General features: G+C 42.4%; 1 protein-coding gene across 4 annotated transcripts in view; it reads left to right on the forward strand.

Moving 5' to 3' along the window:
* NFATC3 (nuclear factor of activated T cells 3) overlaps positions 1 to 26,376 on the forward strand; it is a 155,074-nt gene that overhangs the window by 79,772 nt on the left and 48,926 nt on the right. For all 4 annotated transcript variants that reach the window (XM_017342314.3, XM_008257512.4, XM_051847207.2 and 1 more), the window contains exons 5-8: positions 6,508 to 6,680; positions 14,662 to 14,802; positions 22,656 to 22,711; positions 23,702 to 23,828. In XM_017342314.3, coding sequence (XP_017197803.1) covers positions 6,508 to 6,680; positions 14,662 to 14,802; positions 22,656 to 22,711; positions 23,702 to 23,828 — 497 coding nt within the window. The remainder of the gene's footprint in view (positions 1 to 6,507; positions 6,681 to 14,661; positions 14,803 to 22,655; positions 22,712 to 23,701; positions 23,829 to 26,376) is intronic.

The raw sequence follows: 26,376 nt of genomic DNA on the forward strand, positions 1-26,376 counted from the left end.
CTAGAACCCAGTGTGCCGGTGCCACAGGCGGAAGATTATTGAGCCGTAGTGCCGGCTGAGTTAGTCCTTGTTGAAAGGAAGTTTTTGGGGCTTGTATCATGGTATTGCATGTTAGGCCTCTGTGATGCCAACCTCCCATATGGGTTCTGGTTCAAGACCTAGCTGCTCTACTTCTGATCCTGCTCCCTGCTAATGTGCCTGGGAAAGCAATGGAAAATGGCCCAAGTCCTTGGGTCCCTGCAGCCAGGTGGGAGACCCAGCAGAAGCTCTTGGCGTCAGCCTAGCCCGGCCCTGGCTGTTGAGGCCATTTGGTGGGTGAATCAGCTGGTGGAAGACCCCCTCCTTTCTGTTTTTCCTCCTCTCTCTCTATAACTCTGCCTTTACTTTTTTTTTTTTTTCTTTTTTTTTTTTTTTTTTTTTGATAGGCAGAGTGGACAGTGAGAGAGAGAGACAGAGAGAAAGGTCTTCCTGTGCCGTTGGTTCACCTTCCAATGGCCGCTGCGGCCGGCGCGCTGTGGCTGGCGCACCGTGCTGATCTGATGGCAGGAGCCAGGTGCTTATCCTGGTCTCCCATGGGGTGCAGGGCCCAAGGACTTGGGCCATCCTCCACTGCACTCCCGGACCACAGCAGAGAGCTGGCCTGGAAGAGGGGCAACCAGGACAGAATCCGGCACCCCGACCGGGACTAGTACCCGGTGTGCCGGCGCTGCAAGGCGGAGGATTAGCCTAGTGAGCCGCGGTGCCGGGAACTCTGCCTTTAAAATAAATAAAAAATAAATCTTTTTTAAAAGAAAGTTTACCCAGAAATCCTATACTTTCATTGATTATCTTTAAAATTATCTTTAAAAAATTTAAAAATATATATGTGTATATATATATATATAAATACATATGTTTATTTATTTATTTGAAAGGCAGAGGTATGGAGAGAGAGAGAGATAGGTATTTTTCCATCTGCTGGTTCACTCTCCAAATGGCTGCAATAGCCAGAACTGAGCCAGGCTGGAGCCAGGAGCTTCTTACAGGTCTCCCACATGGGTGGCAGGCACCCTAGTGCTTGGACCATCCTCAGGTGCATTAACAGGGATCTGGATTGGAAGTGGAATAGCTGGGATACAAACTGGTGCCCATATAGGATACCAGCGTCTCAGGCAGTGGCTTAACTCACTGTGCCATGTCTCCAGCCGCTCCTTGATAATCTTTATGTGTTAGGAAAACTTAGATTTGTTTTTGTTTTTACCTCAGCACATTGCCACTTCCTTTTTTTTTTTTTTTTTTAAGACTTATTTATTAATTTGAAAGAGAGGCAGGTCTTCCATCTGCTGGTTCACTCTCCAGACAGCTGCAATGGCCAGGGCCAGGCCTATCTGAAGCAGGAGCCAGCAGTTTCCTGCAGGTTTCCCAGGCGAGTGCAGGGGCCCAAGGATTTGGGCCATTTTATACTGCTTTCCCAGCCTATAACAGAGAGCTGGATCAGAAGTAGAGCAGCCTGGACTCGAACTGGCACCCAAATGGGATGCCAGCACTGCAGGCAGCAGCTTTACCTGCTATGCCACAGCGCTGGCCCCACATTGCCATTTCTAACTATATAGGAGCCTGTTACTAAGAAAGAAGAGAAGAAAAAGATATGGAGTAGCCAGCTGTTAATCTACCACAGCCAGATGTGTGAAACCTAGATGGGATTTTGTTAAGGAAATTGCTTCAAACTAGAATGTGTATCTTTTTTTTTTTTTTAATTTATTTGACAGGTAGAGTTATAGATAGTGAGAGAGACAGAGAGAAAGGTCTTCCTTCTGTTGGTTCACTCCCCAAATGGCCGCTACAGCCGGTGCTGTGCTGATCTGAAGTCAGGAGCCAGGCTTTCCTCCTGGTCTCCCATGTGGGTGCAGGGGCCCAAGCACTTGGGCCATCCTCCACTGCCTCCCGGGCCACAGCAGAGAGCTAGACTGGAAGAGGAGCAACCGGGACTAGAACTCGGCGCCCATATGGGATGCTGGCACCACAAGGCGGAGGATTAGCCAATTGAGCCATGGTGCTGGCCCCCTAGAATGTATATCTTGCTGCAAGTGGCAGTAACATCCATCTAAGCCTATATATATATATATATATATATATATATATATATATATATATATATATATTGACAGGCAGAGTGGACAGTGAGAGAGAGAGAGAGACAGAGAGAAAGGTCTTCCTTTTGCCGTTGGTTCACCCTCCAATGGCGCACCACGCTGATCCAAAGGCAAGAGCCAGGTGCTTCTCCTGGTCTCCCATGGGGTGCAGGGCCCAAGCACTTGGGCCATCCTCCACTGCACTCCTGGGCCACAGCAGAGAGCTGGCCTGGAAGAGGGGCAATCGGGACAGAATCCGGCGCCCTGACTGGGACTAGAACCCGGTGTGCCAGTGCCGCAAGGCAGAGGATTAGCCTAGTGAGCCGCGGCGCCTGCCCAAGCCTATATTAATAATATTCCTGTAACAAAGAAGACCAAGAAAACCGAAATAGAAATATTTTTTGAATAGAAGGAATAGCAAAATAAATTAGCCTGGAGGCAGGCATTGTAGTGCAATAGGTTAAGCTGCTGCTTGGGATACATCCTGTATTGGGGTGCCTGGGTTCATGTCCCACCTCCATGTCTGAATTAGCTTTCTGCTGATGCACACACTGAGAGGCAACAGATGATGTCTCAAGTGCTACCCCTGTGGGAGACCCAAGTTGATTTCTGGCTCCTGACTTCATCCAGGCCTAGCCCCAGCTGTTAAGGGCATTTGGGGATGGGAAACAGCAGATGGAGGGTATCTCTCTGTCTCTGTCTTTCAGATAACTAAAAATAAACAAATAAAACTTAAAATATATATATATATCCCAAATATAAGGTTATTCAAATTATAGTTACTATAATTAAGCTTCACCATAAACTTCCTAGAAATCAAGGCAAGAAGAAAATATGATTAAGTTTTTAATAGGTCTCGTCATTAGGAAACACCATCTTTTTCCTTTAAGTTGAAAGGTCTCTGTGTCCAATACAATGAACGAATGAAGGGAGGGAGATTATGGGAGGGAAAAAGCCACTGTAATCCAAAAGCTGTACTTTGGAAACTTATATTTATTAAACAAAAGTTAAAAAATAAATAAATAAAATAAAATCACAAAAAAAATAGAGTTTCAGACCGTGGTGGATATGAAATTTCTGAGTGACAGATAAAACCATTGTTCATAATAATTCATGCATAAGTGAGCTGTAGGTATGTATTAAATTGTTTTATTGTTCTTTAAAGACAATAAGGTAGCTTGGTAGACATTCCTCTGCTTTTGCCTACTAACCCACAGGCTGGGTTATTTCAAGCCTATTCTCTCTTGGATATATAACCTCTTTGACTGAAGACTGGCATTTACCTCATAACAGTCACCCTACAAGATACTTTAAATGTAGGATGCCAGTATTCATTGCCTCATCTATTCATAACTCCTCCCTGTTTTTAGAAGGATGAATATGAATGTGGCATTTCTATAATAAGACCTAAAGTAAAGCTAGTTGACATTTTAATCAGATTTTAGTCCTTTATTATTTTATGTGAGGTTTTGGTTGGCTTGTGTGTTTTGTTTTATTTTTTAAAGTTTTAAGATTGTCATTTCTGATGCCTTTATTCCAAATTCTTTAACTTAGCTCTCTGCTAAAATACCTTTAGTCAGTATTCAGTAAAATGGATCATCTCTGGTATTTGCCCTGAAGACCGTTTTGGCAGTTTAAAATGAGTAGTCACTAATTTGATACAATTTGATCAATACTGTTTTGATCAAATAATTATTTAATAATTAATTATAGCATAATTGTTCAATGTTAGTTAAATACAATTTGTTTTCTACAAATAGGAAGTATTTATTTTCAGAATTGATTGTTTCTTTAAAAACTTTCTCCTGGAATTTTTCTGAAGCTGAAAATATTTGAGGGGCTTAAAAATCCATTTTGAAATTGCTTCTTATGCTTTATTGGTTATCATCTTGATATCCTGGTTCTATCACAGTTCTGTCGTACTAATACATTGTCCTTCAAAGCTGTTTCTTTTTTTTTTTTTTTTTTTTTTTTTTTTTGACAGGCAGAGTGGACAGTGAGAGAGAGAGACAGAGAGAGAAAGGTCTTCCTTTGCCGTTGGTTCACCCTCCAATGGCCGCCGCTGCAGCCGGCGCACCGCGCTGATCCTGGCAGGAGCCAGGAGCCAGGTGCTTTTCCTGGTCTCCCATGGGGTGCAGGGCCCAAGCACCTGGGCCATCCTCCACTGCACTCCCTGGCCATAGCAGAGAGCTGGCCTGGAAGAGGGGCAACCGGGACAGAATCCAGCGCCCCAACCGGGACTAGAACCCGGTGTGCCGGCGCCGCAAGGTGGAGGATTAGCCTATTGAGCCACGGCGCCGGCCAAAGCTGTTTCTACAGACTCTGTACAGTGAGCTTTGAAGTTAGAACTGTTGGTAGATGCAGTGAAAGACTGGAGCAAGGAATGCTTCTGAGCTAGTAAGCTAGAAGGTTTGATCATTAGTATTCTGCTTCCTTTTTTTTTCTTAGTACGTAAATAACAAAGGTATATCATACTTACTCTTATTCCTTAGTATGATAGTAATAAGCAGTCATAATTTTAAGGATTATTTATTTTTTATTTGGCAGGCAGAGACAGAGAGATAGAAACAGAGATCCTCTAACAGCTTTCCCCTCTAACAGCTTCAGTGGCCTGCGCTGGTCTAGGCTAAAGCCTGGAGCCTGGAACTACATCTAGGTCTCCCACATGGGTGGCAGGGGCCCAGGCACTTGGGGCATCTTTTGCTGCTTTCCCAGGTAGATTAGCAGGGAGCTGGATGAGAAACAGAGCAGCCAGGTCTCAAACTAGCACTCCAATATGGAATGCTGGTCTTGTAAGCAGTGGCTTAACAATGCTGGCCCATGTAGTAATAAATTTTGAAGATGATGAATTATTAGATCTTAAATGTAGAACCTTTATTTCATATGTGCCTTTCTTAGAAATGCAAGAATCTTAGCCTGATGGATTATCTTTATTATTAGACACATCAGTATAAAACATAGAGATGCGAATAGTGATTTAGTTGTATTCATGTGAGTGAATCTTCTGACCTAGTTTTTGTTTTGTTTCGTTTTTTAAAGATTTTTTTATTTACCTGAAAGGTAGAGTTACAGAGAGGCAGAGAAAGAGAGAGAGAGATCTTCCATCTGCTGGTCCACTCCACAAAAGGCCGCAATGGATAGGGCCGGGCTGATTGGAAGCCAGGAGCCTCCTCCAGTTCCCCCATGCGGGTGCAGGGGCTCAAGCATTTGGGCCATCTTTCACTGCTGTCCAAGGCCATAGCAGAGAGCTTCATCAAAAGTAGAGCAACTGGGCCCTGAATCGGGGCCCATTTGGGTCGCTAGCACTGCAGGTGGTGACTTTACCCACTACACCACAGTGCCTTCCTCTGACCTAGTTTTATTTATGTTATGAAAAGTCTTTTACTTTGTTTCAGTGATCTAATTCTACATAATAAATAACTTCAGAAATTAGTGGCTTAAAGTAATAGCCTTTTATTATTTTTTGTGATTATTTGCGTTGACTGGGCTTAGCTGGTTCATTCACATGGTGTCAGCCTGGATCACTTGTGTACCTAGATTTTTTGGGAATTCAAATGGAATTTGAAAATAACTGGGGTGGCTGGAGGGGCTGAAGATTGTCTGGCCTTTCTTTCCTTTTTACTTGATTACTTAGGACTCTATGAGAGCAAAAATTACTAGTGCTAAGTTCTTAATTTTTATACTTTCATTTGGCCACACTCATTTATTCAAGTGAGTTACAGACTAGCTTTCAAGGAGAGAAGACAGATACTCTACCTCTTGTTAGCAGGAAGAGAGGAATGCAAGTACAAGAAAGGGAGAAATTACTGACAACCATCTTTGCAGAAGATCTGCCATGCTGCCGGCGCTGCGGCTCACTAGGCTAATCCTCCACCTAGTGGTGCTGGCACACCGGGTTCTAGTCCCGGTCGGGGCGCCAGATTCTGTCCCGATTGCCCCTCTTCCAGGCCAGCTCTCTGCTGTGGCCAGGGAGTGCAGTGGAGGATGGCCCAAGTGCCTGGGCCCTGCACCCCATGGGAGACCAGGAGAAGCACCTGGCTCCTGCCTTCAGATCAGCGCAGTGATCAGCATGGTGCACCGGCCGCGGCGGCCACTGGAGGGTGAACCAACGGCAAAAAGGAAGACCTTTGTCTCTGTCTCTCTCTCTCACTATCCACTCTGCCTGTCAAAAAAAAAAAGATCTGCCATACTTACTATTGCACTGTTGTCATACCAAAACATTTTCTTCCCTTCGTTGGAATAGCAGAGGAGAGTAGTTATACCCATCTTTCTTTTTTGAACTAATTCTATTAGATACTTCTTCCCTGACAGAGTAATAATATAAACCTATGAGGTTGAGTTATTTAGAGCCATGATTATCAATAAGCAAATAAAAATTTTGTATTTTTCTCCATAGTATTGACTGTGCAGGTATTTTGAAACTCCGCAATTCAGATATAGAACTTCGAAAAGGAGAAACTGATATTGGCAGAAAGAATACTAGAGTGCGACTTGTGTTTCGTGTACACATCCCACAGCCCAATGGAAAAGTACTTTCTCTGCAGATAGCTTCAATACCTGTCGAATGCTGTAAGTGAGCTTGTGTTGATGTTTTAAGATTTTGTTTAAAATAGTTAATTTCTGCTTTGTTTACAATGTAATGTTCCATCAAAAGTGCAAACTGGAGACACATTTGCTGTTCTTTCTCATACGGAATATGCAAACATGTTTATGTAAGGAGAGTACTGATCTTAGAATTAGAAAATGGCTTCTCACTATATTTTTACCACATTTTCTTGACTATCTGTTAATGAGGAAGATAACGGCCTCTGTGGACCCAGTCATTAAGCTATGATTTTGATGCTTTTAAGTGTTGCTTAGTTTTCTTTGTTTCATTGAAATGTCAGCCTTCATGTTAGAAGAGGCTGTCTCTACAAGTTGACCCCTTAACTACATAAGACTTACAGTGTTTTTATTTTGTTCTGTCTTCTTACCATAACATTATTTAAAATATCAGATTGAAAAAAATGAATTTTTTCCCTTTGATTTACAAAGATAAGATGTGAACAAAGGCCTAAAACTTGAAGCCTACTCAAGCCTTAAACCACTGTGAGTATGAGGGAGGCAGGTTAGTTGATGTGATTGAAACACTAAGACTGGCAGTCAGCTGTTTAGGGTATAGATTTAAAAATGTTCTAATTTAATGGGCTGGCGCTGTAGCGTAGCGGGTGGAGCTGCCGCTTGCAGTGCCAGCATCCCATATAGGTGCCAGTTTGGTTTGAGTCCTGGCTGCTCCACTTCCGGTCCAGCTCTCTGCTATGGCTTCAGAAAGCAGTAGAAGATGGCCCAAGTCCTTGGGCCCCTGTACCCACGTGGGAAGACGCAGAGGAAGCTCCTCGCTCCTGGCTTTGGATTGCACAGCTCCAGCGGTTGTGGTCATTTGGGGCGTGAACCAGCAAATGGAAGACCTCTCTCTCTCTCTGCTGCTGCTTCTCTCTCTGTGTAACTCTGACTTTCAACTAAATAAGATAAATCTTTTAAAAAAAAATGTTCTAATTTGGGACCAGCTTTGTGGTGTAGTGGGTAAAGCCACTTCGTATAATACCCACATCCCATATGGGTGCTGGTCAGGTCCCAGCTAACTTCAGTTCCGATCCAGCTCCCTGCTAATGGCTTGATAAAAGCAGATGAAGATTGCCCAAGTGTTTCATCCCTCCCACCCACATGGAAAACCTGGAGGAAGCTCCAGGCTTCTGCTTGGCCTAGTGTTGGCCATTGTGGCCATCTGGAGAGTGAACTAATAGATGGAAAATTTCTCCCCACCTCACCTCTAGGTGTGTGTGTGTGTGTGTGTGTTTTCCTCTCCCTGTGTAACTGACTTTCAAAGGAAATAAATAAATCTTAAAAAAAAGTTCTGGGACTGGCGCTGTGGCACAGCGGGTTAATGTCCTGGCCTGAAGTGCCAGCATCCCATATGGGCGCCGGTTCTAGTCCCAGCTGCTCTACTTCTGATCCAGCTCTCTGCTGTGGCCTGGGAAAGCAGTAGAAGATGGCCCAAGTCCTTGGGTCCCTGCACCTGCGTGGGAGACCTGGGGGAAGCTCCTGGCTCCTGGTTTTGGATCAGCACAGCTCTGGCCATTGCGGCTATCTGGGGAGTGAACCATCGGATGGAAGACCTCTCTCTCTCTTTCTGCCTTTCCTCTCTCTGTGTAACTCTTTCAAATAAATAAATAAATCTTTAAAAAAAAAAGTTCTAATTCCATTCCTTGGGGCAGATATTTGGCCTAGTGATTAAGACTACCTTGTCCTATATTAGAGTACCTGGATTTGGTTGCCAGCTTTGTTCCAATTTCAGCTTCCTGCGAGTGCAGACCTTGGGAGGTAGCAGGTGATGGCTAAAGTTAGGTACCTACCACCCACCTAGGAGATGCAGATTGTATTCCTTGTTCTGATCTCAGTTGTCACAGACATTTGGGGAGTGATCTAGCAAATGGGATTGCTCTCTGTGTCTCTATTTGTCTCCTAAATTTTTAAAAAATTAATTTTATTCTTTAATTTTGCATCGGACGAAACTGAGGCACAAATAGTTCAAGTACTTATTCAAGGTTATTTCTTTGTCAGTAACAGAGCCGTGTCTAGAACATAAATGTTTTTAGTTATCTTTTTTAAAGGTTTGTTTATTTATTTGAAAGTCATAGTTACAGAGAATCTTCCATCTGCTGGTTCACTCCCCAGATGGCTACAACATCCAGCGCTGGAGCAGACTGAAGCCAGGAGCCAGGATCTTCATCCAGGTCTCCCATGGGGGTGGCAGGGGCCCAAACATTTGGGGCATCTTTTGTTGCATTTCCCAGGTCATTAGCAGGGAGCTGAATTGGAAGTGGAGCAGCCGAGACATGAACTGGCACTCATGTGGAATGCCAGTGTCACAGGCTGTGGCTTTACCCAGTATACAACAATGCCAGCCCTTAGTTCTCTTTTAATTACTATATTACATCATTTAATTTCTGTTACATATATTCTTAATCTGGCATCATGCTTACTACATAAACCTTTTTCTGTTTACTGAAAATAATAAACCTTATCATTTCCCAAGTTACTATGGGAATCCCTGATTAAATCTATGGTGATAGGATTCACTGTAGAACTAATTTTAAAAAATTAATTTTTAAAGATTTATTTATTTGTTTGAAAGGCAGAGTTACAGAGGCAGAGAGAGAGAGAGATATCTTCCATCCTCTGGCTCACTCCCCAAATGGCCACAAGGGCTGGGGCTGGACCAGGCCAAAGCCAGGAGCCAGGAGCTTCTTTTGGGATTCCCAATTGGGTGAGGGGCCCAAGTACTTGGGCCATCTTCCACTGTTTTCCCAGGCTATAGCAGAGAGCTGGATCAGAACTGGAGCAGCTGGGACTTGAACCGGCGTCCATGTGGTATGTCAGCACTGCAGGATGCTGCTATACCTGCTACACCACAGCACCAGCCCCTAAAATTAATTTTAATAGATGATATAGGTTCATTTTTCAGAATTCAAAAAGAGTACATAGGGGCTGATATGGTGCCCACTGCTCTGCTTCCAGTTCAGCTTCCTGTTAATATGCTTGGGAAGGCAGCTGATGATGACCCAAGTCCTGGGCTCCTGCTACCCGCATGAGAAACCTGGATAGTTTTCTGTCTCCTGGCTTTGGTCTTTCTCAGCCCTAGTTGTTACACCCATTTGGTAGGTAAACTAGCAGTTGGAAGATTTCCATATTCCATCTGCCAGCCAACCTACCCTGCTATCCAATGATCTGCCTTACAAATAAGTAAATAGATCTTAAAAAAAAAAAAAAATACAGAGTCTAGAATAAAAAGTAAATTTCTGAGGCAACCAGTGACCCTTCTTAAAAGCGGGTACCATTGCTAACTTCCTCTTTTTTTTTTTTTAAGATTTATTTATTTATTTGAAAGGCAGAGTTACAGAGAGGCAGAGGCAGAAAGAGAGAGAGAGAAAGAGAATCTTCCATCCACTGATTCACCCTGCAAATGGCTGCAACGGCCAGAGCTGGGCCCATCTGAAGCCAGGAGCTCCTTTCTGGTCTCCCACGTGGTGAAGGGGCCCTAGGACTTGGGCCATCTTCTACTGCTTTCCCAGGTCATAGCAGAGAGCTGGATCAGAAGTGGAGCAGCCAGAACTGAAACCGGTGCCCATATGGGATTGGCGGCACTGCAGGCGGTGGTTTTACCCTACTATGCCACAGCACCAGCCCACAACTTCTTTTTCTTTATGTGTGTGTGTGTGTGTGTGTGTGTGTACATATATATATATATATGTATGTATTTGAAAGACATACTTACAGAGCTAAATGGCAACAATGGCCTAGGGTAGGCCAAGCTAAAGCCAGGAGCCTAGAACGCCATTTGGGTCTCCCATAAGGGTGGAAAGGAGTCAACTCTTTGAACCATCTTCTGCTGCTTTCCCAGGCACATTAATAGGGAGCTGGGTTCAAAATGGAGCAGCCGGGACCGTACCGGCATTCATATGGGATGCCAGCATCGTGGACAGCAGTTTAATTGACTGTACCACAGAGCTGGCACCCACTGCTAGTTTCTAAATTTGCTTGCCCAGAGTGTTATATATCTGTATAAACAGAGATGTCGCTATTTATTAAAGCAGAGTAATTTAAATAGTTTTAAGTTTATATAGTAGTTTGAATTTTTGAAACATTTACTTAAAATATTCTAAATTTTTTTAGTTTGTAAAAATATTATGTGATTATTAGTGAGGAAATAGATAATGCAGAATGGTACAAACAGTAATATTAAAATAATTTGTCATTTTACTAAGCATTAGTCATTATAGCTTTTTTGATTTTGTATGTATCTGTATATTTTTGCACAATTTATTTAAAGAATTATTTATGTATTTACTTTAGAGAGGCAGACAGAAAGAGAGTTCTTATTCACTTGTTTACTTTTCACAATGGTTGAGTCTGTGCTTGGGCCAGAATCAGGAGCCAGAACTGGGAATGGAATCCAGGTACTCTGATATGGGACCTAGGTATCTTAACTGCTAGGCTAAGCACCATTTCCACACAATATTTTTAAATTGGGCTTACCTGATATAATTTTATATCTTGTTTTGCTGTCTCACTATACCAACATGAGTGTTTCTTCATATTGTTACATGCTTTTTAAAGATATCTTTGGCTGTGCCATCTATTGAAAATTTTGGGGGGCCAGCACTGTGGCGCAGCAGACTAATGCCCTGGCCTGAAGTGCCGGCATCCCATATGGGCGCTGGTTTGAGACCTGGCTGCTCCACTTTTGATCCAGCTCTCTGCTGTGGCCTGGGAAAGCAGTAGACGATGGCCCAAGTCCTTGGGCCCCTGCACCCACGTGGGAGACCCAGAAGAAGCTCCTGGCTCCTGGCTTTGGATCGGCGCAGCTCCGGCCGTTGCAGCCATCTGGGGAGTGAACCATCGGATGGAAGACCTCTCTCTTTCTCTGCCTCTCCTCTCTCTGTGTAACTATGACTTTCAAATAAATAAATATTTTTAATTAATTAATTAATTAATTTGACATGCAGAGTTAGACAGTGAGAAAGAGACAGAGAGAAACGTCTTCCTTTTCCGTTGGTTCACCCCCCAAATGGCCGCTACAGTCGGCGCGCTGCACCGATCTGAAGCCAGGAGCCAGGTGCTTCCTCCTGGTCTCCCATGTGGGTGCAGGGCCCAAGCACTTGGGCCATCCTCCACTGCCTTCCTAGGCCACAGCAGAGAGCTAGACTGGAAGAAGAGCAACCGGGACAGAATCTGGTGCCCCAACCAGGAATAGAAACTTGGGTGCTGGTGCCGCAGGCGGAGGATTAGCCAAGTGAGCTGCGGCGCCGGCCAATAAATCTTTAAAAAAAAGAACAAAAGAAAATTTTGGGTGCTAGTGTTGTAGAGTAGTGAGTTAAGCCACTGCCTGTGATGCTGACATCCCATAGAGGTGCCAGTTCAAGTCCCAGCTACTCTACTTTTTAAAAAAAAGATTAATTTGAAAGAGTTACAGAGAGGAAGAGACGGAGAGAGAGAGAGAGATCTTCCATCTGCTGGTTCACTCCCCAGATGGCTGAGCCGAGCCAATCCGAAGCCAGTAGCTTCGTTTGCGTCCCACACGTGGGTGCAGGAGCCCAAGGGCTTGGACCATCCTCCACTGCTTTCCCAGGCTCATTAACAGGGAGCTGGATTAGAAGTGGAGCCCCCAGGAATTTAACCGGCATCTATATGGGATGGCAGTACTGCAGGTCAGGGCTTTAACCTGCTATGCCACAGCACCACCCCTGGCTGATCCATTTTGATTCCAGCTCCCTGCTAATACACCTGGGAGAGCAGCAGAAGATGGCCCAAGTACTTGGGCCCCTGAATCCATGTGGGAGACACAGAAGAAGCACCTGGTTCCTAGCTTTGGCTTGGCCCAGCCACGTTCTTTGCACCCATTTCAGGAATCAATCAGTAGATGGGCGATTCTCTCTCTCTCTCTCTCTCTAACTATGCCTTTCAGATAGGTAAATAAATCATTTTTAAAAATACTTTAAAAATATTTTTACTGGGGCCAGCATTGTGGCATAGCAAGTAAAGCCACTTGCTGCCTGCAGTGCTGTCATCCCATATAGGTGCCAGTTCATGTCCTAGCTGCTCCACTTCTGATCCAGTTCCCTGCTAATGGCTTGGGAAAAGCAGTCAAAAATGACCCAAATGCTTGGGCCCCTTCCACCTATGTGGGAGACTCGGATGAAGCTCCAGACCCCTGGCCTGTTGCAGCCATCTGAGGAGTGAACCAGAAGATGGAAGAGCTCTGTCTCTCCCCCTCTCTAACTCTTTCAAATTTAAAACAAAAATTTTCTTTTGCTTATTCTTAGACTATATCTGTAAAGGGCAGTTTCTACCATACATATCTAAAACTTGAATTGGTTTATTCCCTAGAATAGCCTGTGTTTGTTTTCATACCTCTTCTCCGAGCCATTTAAAAAAGTAGAAACATGAGTATTTTCTGAGGTGTAGGTGGTAGTTGGTACTTCCTAAATGGTAGTTGATCCTAAATCCAAGACCCAACCTGTGAAAATATGTATTTTAACATTCTCTTTGAATAGGACAAAGGTCTAATTCATACACTTTTCGAGACTAGATATTAAATTGTTGGGAGAGGGGGAACCCATAGTAAACTAACTAGCACATGGTTTCCTGAAGGCTTTGAAGTTTAAATTTCTTTGGAATGCTGTAGTAGGCAAACGAAACACAACTTAACCTCATAGCCACCAGTATGAAGAAAAACTAGACTTTTTTTTTTCCAAATGTGAAGAGATTATTGTTGACACTTTTTGTTTTAGTTCCAGAGAGAAATCTATTTATATAGCCATTTGATAAGAATCATTAGAGGCTGGTGCTGTGGCTCAATAGGCTAATCCTCCACCTGCGGCGCCAGCACACCGGGTTCTTGTCCCGGTTGCCCCTCTTCCAGGCCAGCTCTCTGCTGTGGCCCGGGAGTGCAGTGGAGGATGGCCCAAGTGCCTGGGCCCTGAACCCCATGGGAGACCAGGAGAAGCACCTGGCCCCTAGCTTCGTCATTGCGGTGCGCTGGCCACAGCGCGCTGGCCACAGTGGCCATTGGAGGGTGAACCAACAGTAAAGGAAGACCTTTCTCTCTGTCTGTCTCTCTTACTGTCCACTCTGCCTGTCAAAAAAAAAAAAAAAAGAAAAGAAACCATTAGAGGACCTAAGCAATCAAAAGAAAACTATAACTTGAAGCCCAAGCAGTTAAAGAAAGAAAACATAAAAATAAAATACCCAGAAATATAGTTTGGGACCAGCCAGTCAGTATCAGAGAGGGTAGCACCAAGGACAGTTTATAAAATGTTGATAACGTAAACAATGAATCTGTGCATCAAAAAAATTTATTCCATGTACCCTGGGAAGGCAGAGAAATGTATAGTCAGCAGAGACACGTTTATAGCCTTGTCAAAAACTTCATTATTGAAATGTGATATTCATGGATGTTTCATTTATTTAGTTAGAAAATTGTCCAAAATGGAAGCATTATTTCACAACAATGATCTAATAGGTAGTATCTTGATGAAAGAGTTACTTGGTGTTTGTCCTATAGTAGTTCTTTAGAAACAATTAATTATATGCAATATACTTTAGTATCTTTGGTCTTAATATATTTTTCTAATTATATTACATATAAATCTTAATAGGTGTGTGGAAGAGTTATTATTGAGTCAGTCTAAAAAGAGAAATGCAGATAAGGTAAATATGATGGAGTCAATATGAAGTTGAAGATGATGTATAATTTCTCTGTTAGTTCCTTTAATTATAGTCTAAGTAAATAACTTAGAAATCGTGTAAGTCTAATAAACATTTTTTTTCTAAACAATATAGTTCTGTTAGTGGATATCATTACTATTGTCTTGAATTTTAAAAGCCTGAATGAATTAATCCCCAAATTTACTTCTCTTTATTTTCATTTTGTGGCTTGAGTTTGCTGTACATATCTGAAAATTTTTATACTAATGTTGTTTTTTCTCAACTCTTTTTAAAAAAAATCCAGCCCAGCGATCTGCTCAAGAGCTTCCTCATATTGAGAAGTACAGTATTAACAGTTGTTCTGTGAATGGAGGTCATGAAATGATTGTGACTGGATCTAATTTTCTCCCAGAATCCAAAATCATTTTTCTTGAGAAAGGACAAGGTAAATAGCATATGAGTTGCTTGACTTCAAACTAAAGGGCAAAAGGTAAAATAAATTATTTACATGTTTCAGTAACATTAATCAACAAAATAGTTCACTTAAAGCAACAGGCATTAGATTTTATTGTAAATCAAACATTAAATTTTCATATAAATGTTTAATTCTCTTTAAGGATTTCTTCTTAATGATTTTATTTATTTGAAAGAGTGACAGAGAAAAAGAGGAAAGAGAGTAAAGAGGGAGGGAGAGAGGGAGGGGGAGAAGGAGAGGAAGAAGAGATTGAGGTCAATCTTCCATCTACTGATCGACTCTCCAAATGGCTGCAGTGGCTGCGAGTGGTCCGGGCTGAAGCTAGGAAACTGGAACTCTATCTAGGTCTCTCATGTGAGAGGTAGGGGCCCAGCTTGGGCCATCTTACACTGTTTTTTGCTGGATCAGAAGTAGAGCAGTCAGGACTGCAGCCAGTGGTATGATAATGGGATGCAGTATTGCAGTAGCAGCTTAACCCACTGTATCACAATGCTGGCCCCAAGGGTTTCTTAAAAGTCGAAGAATTCTTCCAGCGTTTCTACTTCTAGGTATATATTCAGACACATTGAAAACATACATGTACACACACAGAAACTCAAACACAAATGTTTATAGCAGTTTCACTGATAATAGAAAAAAGATGGAAATGGGACAGCTGTTGCAGCCATTTGAGGTATGAACCAGCAGATGGAAGATCTGTCTCTCTCTTTCTCTCTCTCTCTGGAACTCTTCCTTTCAAATAAATAAGTCTTAAAAAAAAAAAAAAAAAGGAAAAAAGGACAACCCAAATCCTTGCCAGTCGGTGAATGAACAAAATGTTGCATGTCCACAAAATGCTGTTCTTTAGCCCTAAATATTAATAAAATACTGATGCATGCTATAAACTGGGTGAAACTTGAAAATATTATATTAAGTGAAAGAGGCCAACACCAAAGATCATATATGATATGGCATCATTTATATAAAATGTCTAGAATAAGCAAACCATAAAGACAGAAAGTACATTAATGTTTGTCAGGAGTTAGAGGGAGGATATCAGCGGGGACTGACCACTAATGGGGACAAGAATTTGGGATGATGAAGAGGTTCTGGAATTAGATAGTGGTGGTACTTGCAGAACTCTGAATATACAAAAAACCGAATTGTCAACTTTAAAAGGATGAATTTTGCATATGTGAATTACATCTCAGTTTTTAAAAAGGGGAAGAACCCTGGGTTTATGAGGGTGTTTTTATTTGTTTTTAAATTTTGCACTAGAGACACAGAGTTGTTTACTCTCCAAAATTCCTATAATGTCTAGGGCCAGAGGCAAGAAGCAGGAACACAATCCAGGTCTCCCGTGTAGGTGGCTGGAACCTTAATTATTTGAGCCATCTGGAGTCTGCCTTGCAGAAAACTGAACTCAGCAGCTGGAGCCAGAGCTCAGGATCAAACCCAGACACTGCAGTGAGATGTGGGCATGCTACTCACCAGACAAACGCTCACTCCTTTCAGGATATTTGATTTATCCTTTCTTTAGCATATTTAAACATTTTCCTTCAGTTATTTCCTCATTTTAAAAACTGTGAAATGTCATTCTTGCAGCAACATAACAAGTAATTATACCTTCTAACCAGTTTAAGAAATAAAACATTAAAAAAAAAATTTACCTTTGAAGGCCCCTTGTTTCCCCTTTCCAAACAGATCCCTCACCTGAACAATCCTTGCTTTTCCTTATAGTTTATTTTATATGAATTTTCCCCCGTTCTTAAACTTTCTGTAATTCTGCATGTAATCTTCTGAAAATTGCTTTTTTTCAGACATTAACATTAATGTTTCAAGATTGATCTATCTAACCAAAGATCTTTTCCTTTGACTAGTCTGTGTTTTTCACGGTATGAATTTACCCTACTTCATTACGTATTTTACTGGAGTTTTGGGCTATATAGAATTTTGGCACTGCTGCATAGTAGCTAGCAATGCTGCTGTAAACATTCTGGTTCTTATCATTGGTAGACATAGACAAGATTTCATAATTCTTCAGGTTTATTAGTATATTCAGCAAAAATGTTCTCTTGAACTCTGGATTTGTATTTCCTGATATCCAAGATCTTACGGGCATTCAACATTCATTTTTTACCATATCTGTTTATGTTGTTGCCTATTTTCTCCATTGGGTTTTATTTTCTTACTAACTTAATAAGAATTCTGTATATATTCTGAATATCAAAGTGAATTGGGGAAGTACCCCATCTTTTTCCCCTGTTTGAAAGTGTCTGTGTTAGGTAGTCTCGCCTTCCCTTGAACATGTGATACAGCTCATTTCTGAAACCTTTTGGCCTGGGAGCCTGTCTTTGTATGAAGCTATTAATTTCTGATATAATTCTGTTCATGGGTGTAGCACTAGTCAAATTTATTTCTTCCCGAGTTATTTTGGTCATTTGTATTTTTCCAAGACTGTATTCATTTCATCATGTTTTCAGATTTATTGACACAAATTTCAAATTTATTTATTAGAACATTATAACTGAAGGAAAATTATTATTTATTATTTATTTGAAAGGCAGAGTTAGAGAGAGAGAGAGAGAGAGAGGTCTTCCATCTGCTGGTTTACTTCCCAGATGGCTGCAACAGCCGGAGCTATGCTGATCCAAATCCAGGAGTCAGGAGCTACCTCCATGTCTCCCACATAGGTGCAGGAGCCCAAGCACTTGCACCATCTTCTACTGCTTTCCCAGGCCATAGCAGAGAGCTAAATCAGAAGTGGGACAGCTGGGACTCAAACCAGCACCCAAATGGAATGCAGGCACTACAGGCGGTGGCTTTACCTGTTATGCCACAGTGCTGACCCCTGTGACTTACACTTTAATCATTTCTCTTCCTTTTGAAATCTTTACCTACTAAAATCCAGTTAACAGCCAGCTATCCACTTTTCTTCTTGACACTCTTTTTTTCTCTTTGTTTTGTACATTTTTATTTATCTGGTTCAAAGACATGAAATTTTTTTTTTATCAGTTCTGGAACTTAAATACAGATGTTTCCTGAGATTCTGTATTTAGTTTTCTTTTCATCATATTTCTTCTTCCTGGGAAATTTCATTACTCCCCAGATCTCTCTTTCCATAGCCATATTCTCTCTCTCTCTCTCAATTCTGGTGCACACTTTAAAGTACAGAATATTGCTATGTAAATGTCCCACTCATCCTTAATATATGACAAGATATCTGACTTCACAAGTTGGTTTATTTCATTTGATTCCTTAACCTGATTAGTAATACTAGTACCAACTTCTTCAGTTGGAAACCAAATGGCTATCAGTCTGCTTTTCCCTTAAAATTTACTTTCCTGGGGGCTGGCATTGTGGTGTAGTGGGTGAAGCCACCACCTGCAGTGTTGGCATCCCATATGGGCACCAGTTTATGTCCTGGCTGCTCCACTTTCAATCCATCTTCCTGCTGATACACCTGGGAAAATAGCAGAGGATTTCCCAAGTGCTTGGGCCTCAGCACCCATGTGGGAGACCTGGAAGAAGTTCCTGGCTCCTGGCCTTGGATCAGCCTGGCTCTGGCCTTGTGGCCACTAGGGGTGTGAACCAGCAGATGGAAGATCTCCCTCTCTCTGCTTCAGCCTCTGCCTTTCAAATAAATATTTTTTAAAAATTTGCTTCCCTCAGGCCCTTTTAACCCAGCCTGGTATCATGTCTTTCTTCAAGAAATATCAGTTCTCATGGCAAGCATTTGGCCTATTGATTAAGGTGGCTGTTGGGCACCCTATATCTCAAATCAGAGTGCTTTGGTGTGAGTCCTGGCTTTGCTTCCAATTCTAGCTTTCTGCTAATATGTGCTCTAGAAGGCAGCCGGTAATGCCTCAGATAATGGCTCAAGTAGCTGAATCCATGCTACTCACATGGGAGACCTAGATTGGATTCCTGGCTGCTGACCCAGCCCTGGTTGTTGCAAACATTTGAACCAGTGATGGGGATTTCTCTTTCTGTCTCTCTGTCTCTCAAATAAGTTTTTTAAAAAGACATATCAGTTTTGTGTTTTTTTCTAGTATTTATTCATTTACTTGAGAGACATAGTTACAAATAGTGAGAGAGACAGAGAAAGAGGTCTTCGATCTGCTGGTTCACTCCCCAGAAGGCCACAACTGTTGGAGCTGAGCTGATCTGAAGCTGGGAGCCAGGAGCTTCCTTCAGGCTGGTGCAGGGCCCCAAGGACTTGGGCCATCTTCTACTGCTTTCCCAGGCCATCAGCAGGGAGCTGGATTGGATGTGGAGCAGCCATGACTTGAACTGGCACCCATATCGGATGCCAGTTCTGTAGGCAGATGGTTATCCTACTTTGCCACAGTGCTGGCCCCTGTCAGTTTAGTTTTACAACTTACTAATGTATCATTTATTTATAAAGCATTGCTATATACACTGACACAATGATATAGATACTCATCTATGCATTGGAGGTATAATGATGAATAAAACTTGCAGGTTACCTGCTCTGATAGAGCTTATTATGTCCTAGTGAGGGCAGCAAACAACAAATGTAAATAGGGAAACAAGATATTTCTAGACAAAATTGCTGTGAATTAAGAGGATGCAGTAATAGAAACTGAATAATTAAATGTTTATGTCAAATGATCAAGGTCACATTTTAGACAAAGAGCATAAAGAAGAGACTGTTTCAGACCTATTCCTTCCTTCCATTTCAAGAATTTGTTTGTTCCCAAATACAGTTACTATGTATGTATACTGTAGTTTCATTATAGAATTCATTTTATGTAACCCAGAACTTCACTTTTAAGAGCTTTTGACCAAAAATGATAGCAGGTACTGGCTTCAGATGAGATTGTAGGCCTGCAGTGCCGGCACACCGGGTTCTAGTCCTGGTTGGGGCGCCGGATTCTGTCCCGGTTGCCCCTCTTCCAGGCCAGCTCTCTGCTGTGGCCTGGGAGTGCAGTGGAGGATGGCCCAGGTCCTTGGGCCCTGCACCCCATGGGAGACCAGGAGGAAGCACCTGGCTCCTGTCTTTGGATCAGCGCGGTGCGCCAGCTGCAGCGCGCCGGCCATGGCGTCCGTTAGAGGGTGAACCAACGGCAAAGGAAGACCTTTCTCTCTGTCTCTCTCTCTTTCACTGTCCACTCTGCCTGTCAAAAAATAAAAATAAAAAAAATATAAAAAGATGAGATTGTAATTGTGAATGTTTAATTCCCATTCTAAAATCACCTTTGGTGATTCCCTTCCTTTTCCGTGCTCTGTAATATGGCATTCTGGCCATCACCTGCTGCTTATCTTTCCAATCTTATTTCTTACTTTTCCTTGACTCTTAACAATTCTACCAACACAATTGCTTATGGGTCCCTGTATCATGGGGTTTCTTGCTGTCTTGCCTTTGGTTCATGTGATCTCTTCTGCCTAGACCACCCTTCTCTCTCTCTCTCTCTCTCTCTCTTCTCTCTCTCTTTACCACCCTTCTCTTACATGATGAGTTCTACCTTTAAGTCTCAGTTTAAAAGCTCCTCCAGGAAGCCTTCCTTGTCTCATTCTTCCATCCCAAGATTAGGGTAAAGACTCTGACCCCTGTGCTCTGAGCCTAGTCAGAGTGAATTTTGGTTAGTTACCATGCCCATTACATTTCACTGTAATAAACTGTTTATGTTTGTTTCTCATTCATACACTGACAGGTATTCTGTCTCAGTTATCTCAGTAATGTAAGGTGTCTGCTACATAGTGATCCAGCAAATGATTGCTAAACTGAGCTATAATTCCAAGTAGGAATAGCACCTACCTATGGTGTCTCCTATGCAGCAGAGCTAGCCATTATCTATTTACTAGCCTGGAAGATGATAGTCACGTCTGGATGGCATCTAATAAATTTTCTGGAAACTTCACAGACCAGATGGAGAAGTCGTGGTAGGTGTGAAGATACTTCTATAGCTTAGTCACTGGGTGAATGAATCCTCATGAAACAAAAAGAATGCTTTTGAAAAGCTCCACATCCATCTGTAGTAAAAGCTTTATTAGCAGGTGGGATTCTCTTCAAGTATATCTGGGAATGAAGAGACAGAAGATGTATTAACCATATCTTTAGTTAACACAAATCTGGAAAGTCAAACAAATAGTTTAGAACATCTGTTTCTAATTTTAATGTTTTTAATTTATCATTGTAAAACCAAGGACAATTTTATAACTTTTCTGTACGTAGCTGTTACGTGTAGGGCAATCTGTCCTTAAGTAGGGATAAATTACTCTTAAAAAAACATGAATCCTAGATAGTTTTCCCTTCCAGTCAGGTGTCTTGTTGTTCAGATAAACTTCTTGTTCAAAATGAAAAAGAAAAAAAAAGACTATCAGTTTCTAAAAAGATTTTTTAAGAAGATTTATTTATTTATTTGAAAGTAGAGTTATGCAGAGAGAGAGGGGTCTTTCATCCGATGGCTTACTCCCCAATTGGCCACAACAGCCGGAGCTGCACCAGGAGCCTCCTCCGGGTCTCCCACGTGGGTGCAGGGGCCCGAGGACCTAGGCCATCCTCCACTGCTTTCCCAGGCCACAGCAGAGAGCTGGATTGGAAGTGGAGCAGCCGGGTCTCTAACTGGCGCCCAAATGGGATGCTGGTGCTTCAGGCCAGGGCGTTAACCTGCTGTGCCACAGCACTGGCCCTGATTTATTTATTTGGAAGGCAGAATGACAGAGATAGCTTTCATCTGCTGAATTATTCCCCCATATACCTGCAACAGCCAGGAGTAGATCACGTGGAAGCCAGGAGCCAGGAGCTCTATCTATCTGCATCCCCTGTGTGGGTGGCTGGTACCCAAGTACTTGGGTAATCATCTACTTCCTCCCATGCACATTAGCAGGAAGCTGGATCCAAAGCATGGAGTAGACAGGTTTCTAACCAGGCACACCAAGTGGGATGCAGACATTGCCAAGAGTGGTTTAATCCATTGTGCTACAGTGCTCACCCCTCTATAGAGATTTTGATAGGTCAAGTGATCCATAAAGTCAAGTCTCCTTACTGATAGAAAATAGTGTTACAAGAGCTGGGGTGGGAGGGGAACACCTGTGTACGAACACAATGTGGAAACTTGGCTGTAGGAAATATGATAAACTCAGGGATACTTGTTGGCCATACACTTGAAGTCAGCATGATACAGGTGCTGAGAAAACTTTGATTAACAAAACATCCCACAAAGGGTGATGAGAGCCTCTGTCACTCTCTCTCATGCTTGGACAATTCTTACCTGGGTTATTATAAGCCCTTGCATTTGGAGGAACGTGGTCACACTGGAGAGCATTTTCAAAGAATGACCAAGAAGGCTAAAATAATGTGTAAGGGATAGGTGTGGAACTCCGGTTCCTGGAGGAAGAGATAGCTGCTGCTTTTCAGCATCTGAACTGTCTGATGAGAAGCACTCGAGTTTGTGTTTTTGTTGGTTTTTCGTGGCTACAAGTACTTTGACCAGTGGTTAGCTAACATAAAGAAATAGTTGTCACCTGCCATGAGGAATTTTCTAGCAGCCATTGTCCAAAGATAGCATGGGTTACCTTGTGGGGAGATGAGTTTTCCATCATTTGAGGTACACAAGCAAAAGTTGGCCCTGCGTTGTGAGGGTTTTCAAGCATCATTTGGTTTGATGGGGTAGAAAACACCCCGAGGCTTATTAACCTGGGTAGCCCAAGGTCTTTCTCCCTATTTTTTCCCCAAGAGTATACATTTTATTTCATAAAGGAAGTCAGCAAGAGAATCTTTCTCTATCTGATAAATTTATGATTACTTCATGCATTAGATTTTGTTGTATGCTTTCTGACTTGGATTGCTTTTTAACTGTAAATTTTTTCTTCCATAGATGGACGACCTCAGTGGGAGGTAGAGGGGAAAATAATCAGGGAAAAATGTCAAGGGGTAAGAAATTTAATATTCTTAAATATTTAAGAAACTTAATTTAAGAAAATTGAATAGTGCTGAGGAGTCCTATACTAGCTAGTAGAAAAAGAAAAAGTGAGTGAGTGAGATATTTTCCTGGTATTAAAATTTAGGAAAAGTAAACCATTTTCTTCTTTTTTGTGTATAAGAAAAAGGAAATGATTGTCAGAATAATGAAGACTATGGGAAGGTTCTTATTGAAATTATCATTAATTTATTTCTCTGAATTCAGTGAAGAAATCAGAACATTCAGTAAAGAAGATATATAATGGGCAGAGGATGGTAGACAAGCTCATAGGGATTTGTGTATTTAATACAGCATTGCTAACTCCTAAGCTACTTAATAAGTCTTCCAGGTTTCTGCAGTGAAAACTTTCACTGTGATACTTTCATCCTGGTTGGAATACAGAGAATCTTCTCAGGGGTAACAGTTAGATTGAGGATTGCATTTGGGTGGGGGCTACAGGTTTTCACTCTTCTTGTGTAAAATTATTTTTTAAATGGGTACACCTTTTATGTACTGCCAATTTAGAATATTTTGACTGTAAAATTTAAGATAAGAAGTCTAAACGATAGCACACTTTGGGAAAAATTAAACATGATTAAAAACTAGAAGGGGCTTCTCTTAAGATGTGTGGTAACATGTAATGTTCAGTAAAATAAAGTATCTCACTCAGTAGTATATAAGACCTTTTATTTCTACAAACCTCCTTTTCCTGGCAACATCTAGAAACTCAAAATTGAGTGAATAAAAAGGAGTCGTTCCTTGAATGATGGAAGGGGCTTATCTCTGTTAAGACTAGTAGCTATATAGTAAATCTCCAGATGACTTACATGACCAGTTGATGTGCATGATTATCTATGATGGGGGAGACTTGTAGTTAAGATTCATGAACTGCTCTAAGGTTAGCAGGTGCATTTCATTTTTAGATCTGCATGTAACACAATCTTGCTTTCCATGTTTCTTAGGCTCACATTGTCCTTGAAGTTCCTCCATATCATAACCCAGCAGTTACAGCTGCAGTGCAGGTGCACTTTTATCTTTGCAATGGCAAGAGGAAAAAAAGCCAGTCTCAACGTTTTACATACACACCAGGTATGAGGAGCTGTTATCATAGTTTACTATCAAGCTTCTTTTTTTTTGCCTTTTTAAAAAATATTTATTTGTTTATTTGAAAAGCTGAGTTATAGAGAGAGGGAGAGATCTTCATCTGCTGGTTCACTCCCCAAATGACTGTAATAACTGAGGCTGGGCCAGGACAAAGCCAGGAGCCAGGAATTTCTTCTAGGTCTGCTACATGGAGTGCAGGGGCCAAAGCACTTGGGCCATCTTTTTTTTTTTGTTCCTACTTTAGCAGGGAGCTGGATGGGAAGTGGAACAGCTGAGACTCCTACCGGCATTGCAGGAAGCAGCCTAACACACTGTGTCACAAGGCCAGGCCAAGCTTTCTTTCATAATGAATAAAGTTATTCAATGAATCCCATTATTAGGATGTTTAAGGTGGAGGCCCTGGTGTGTTGGGATGTAGTGGGCTAAGCTGCCGCCTGCAATGCTGGCATCCCAAATGGGTGCTAGTTCAAGTCCCTTTACACAACTTCTGATCCAGCTCCCTACTCATGTGCCTGGGATGGCAATAGAAGATGGCCCAAGTATTTGGGCCCCTGCATCCATGTGGGAGGGTGAAGCTCCTGGCTTTAACCAGGCACAGCTCTGCTCTTTGTGGCCGTTTAAGGAGTGAACCTATGGGTGAAAATCTCTCTGCTTCTCTATCACTCTTTCTGTAACTCTGCCTTTCAAATAAATCTCTTTTTTTTTAAGATTTATTTATTTATTTATTTGAAAGGCAGGTTCACTCCTGAAATGGCCACAATGGCCAAGGCTGGGCAAGGCTGAAACAAGAAGCCAGGAGCTTCTTCAGGGTCTCCCATGTGGGTGCAAGGGCCCAAGTCCTTGGGTGATCTGCTGCTTTCCCAGGTTCATTAACAGGGAGCTGGATCAGAGGTGGAGCAGCCAGGACTCAAACCAGCATGTATATGGGATACTTACACTGCAGTCAGAGGTTTATTAACCTATGCCACAGTGCCGGCGCCAATAAATAAATCTTTAAAACAAAGAATGTTTAAGATGGGATGATAATAATAAAAATACCAACATATACCTAATCTGAAGGTTATGTTGACTTTAAGTATTTGATATGTTAGCAATTGTTATTTTGCAGTGATTTTTTATAAAGAAAAATAGAAGATGGATTGTAGGTTTGAAATCCTTTCAGAAGGTTATCAAGAAACACAACAAGCACTGCAGGAAAGGCAGGTGTTGTACACTGTGTCCCTGGGTCATGAACTCCCCTTGTGCCCATAGCACTGCAGAAAGGTAGTGTACCTACTTCATAATGTTTTTTTTTTTTTTTTTTTTTTTTTTTTTGACAGGCAGAGTGGATAGTGAGAGAGAGAGACAGAGAGAAAGGTCTTCCTTTGCTGTTGGTTCACCCTCCAATGGCTGCCACGGCTGGCGCCCTGCGGCCGGCGCACCACGCTGATCTGAAGGCAGGAGCCTGGTGCTTCTCCTGGTCTCCCATGGGGTGCAGGGCCCAAGCACTTGGGCCATCCTCCACTGCACTCCCGGGCCACAGCAGAGAGCTGGCCTGGAAGAGGGGCAACCGGGACAGAATCCGGCGCCCCGACCGGGACTAGAACCCGGTGTGCCAGCGCCACTAGGTGGAGGATTAGCCTATTGAGCCGCGGCACCAGCCCATAATGTCTTCATATTAACCATTCCCAATCAGATGAAAAATGTGTTGTTGGATTTTCATTTTGACAAGCAGCAGCTGTACCTTACTGTGGGTGGTTGTAAGGTATAGAACATTAATGGCATAGTTCCTGAGTTTTATAGCTACACTGTAATACAGTTTTTTTTTTTAATATTTATTTATTTATTTGAAAGGAAGAGTTACAGAGAAGCAGAGGCAAAGGCAGAGAGAGAGATCTTCCATCTATTGGTTCACTCCCTAAATGGCCACTACCGCAGGAGCTGGGCTGATCCGAACCCAGGAGCCAGGAGTTTCTTCCCAGTCTCCCCCGTGGGTGCAGGGGCCCAAGCACTTGGGCCACTTTCTACTGCTTTCCCAGGCCATTAGCAGGGAGTTGGGGTCAAACTGAAGCAACTGGACTCAAACCAGCTCCCAGAAGGGATGCTGGGGCCACACACAGAGGCTTAACCTACTATCCCATAGCGGTGGCCCCTACAAAAAATTTTAAATGGTTTATAATAAATGTAAAGAGTAGGGGCCGGTGCTGTGGCCCTGGTCTGAAGTGTCAGCATCCCATATGGGTGCCTGTTCTAGTCCGGCTGCTTCTCTTCTGATCCAGCTCTCTGCTGTGGCCTGGGAAAGCAGTGGAAGATGGCCCAAGTCCTTGGACCCCTGCACCCACGTGGGAGACCCGGAGGAGGCTCCTGGCTCCTGGCTTCAGATCGGTACAGTCCCGGCCGTTGCAACCATCTGGGGAGTGAACCAGCAGTTGGAAGACCTCTCTCTCTCTCTCTGCGTAACTCTGACTTTCAAATAAATAAATCAATCTTTTAAAAAAAATGTAAAGAGTAAATATTTGGGGGATTGCAGATTATTAATGGCTATTTGTATTTT

Source organism: Oryctolagus cuniculus, chromosome 18 (genome assembly GCF_964237555.1).
Source record: "Oryctolagus cuniculus chromosome 18, mOryCun1.1, whole genome shotgun sequence".
In the NCBI taxonomy this organism is placed as follows: domain Eukaryota; kingdom Metazoa; phylum Chordata; class Mammalia; order Lagomorpha; family Leporidae; genus Oryctolagus; species Oryctolagus cuniculus.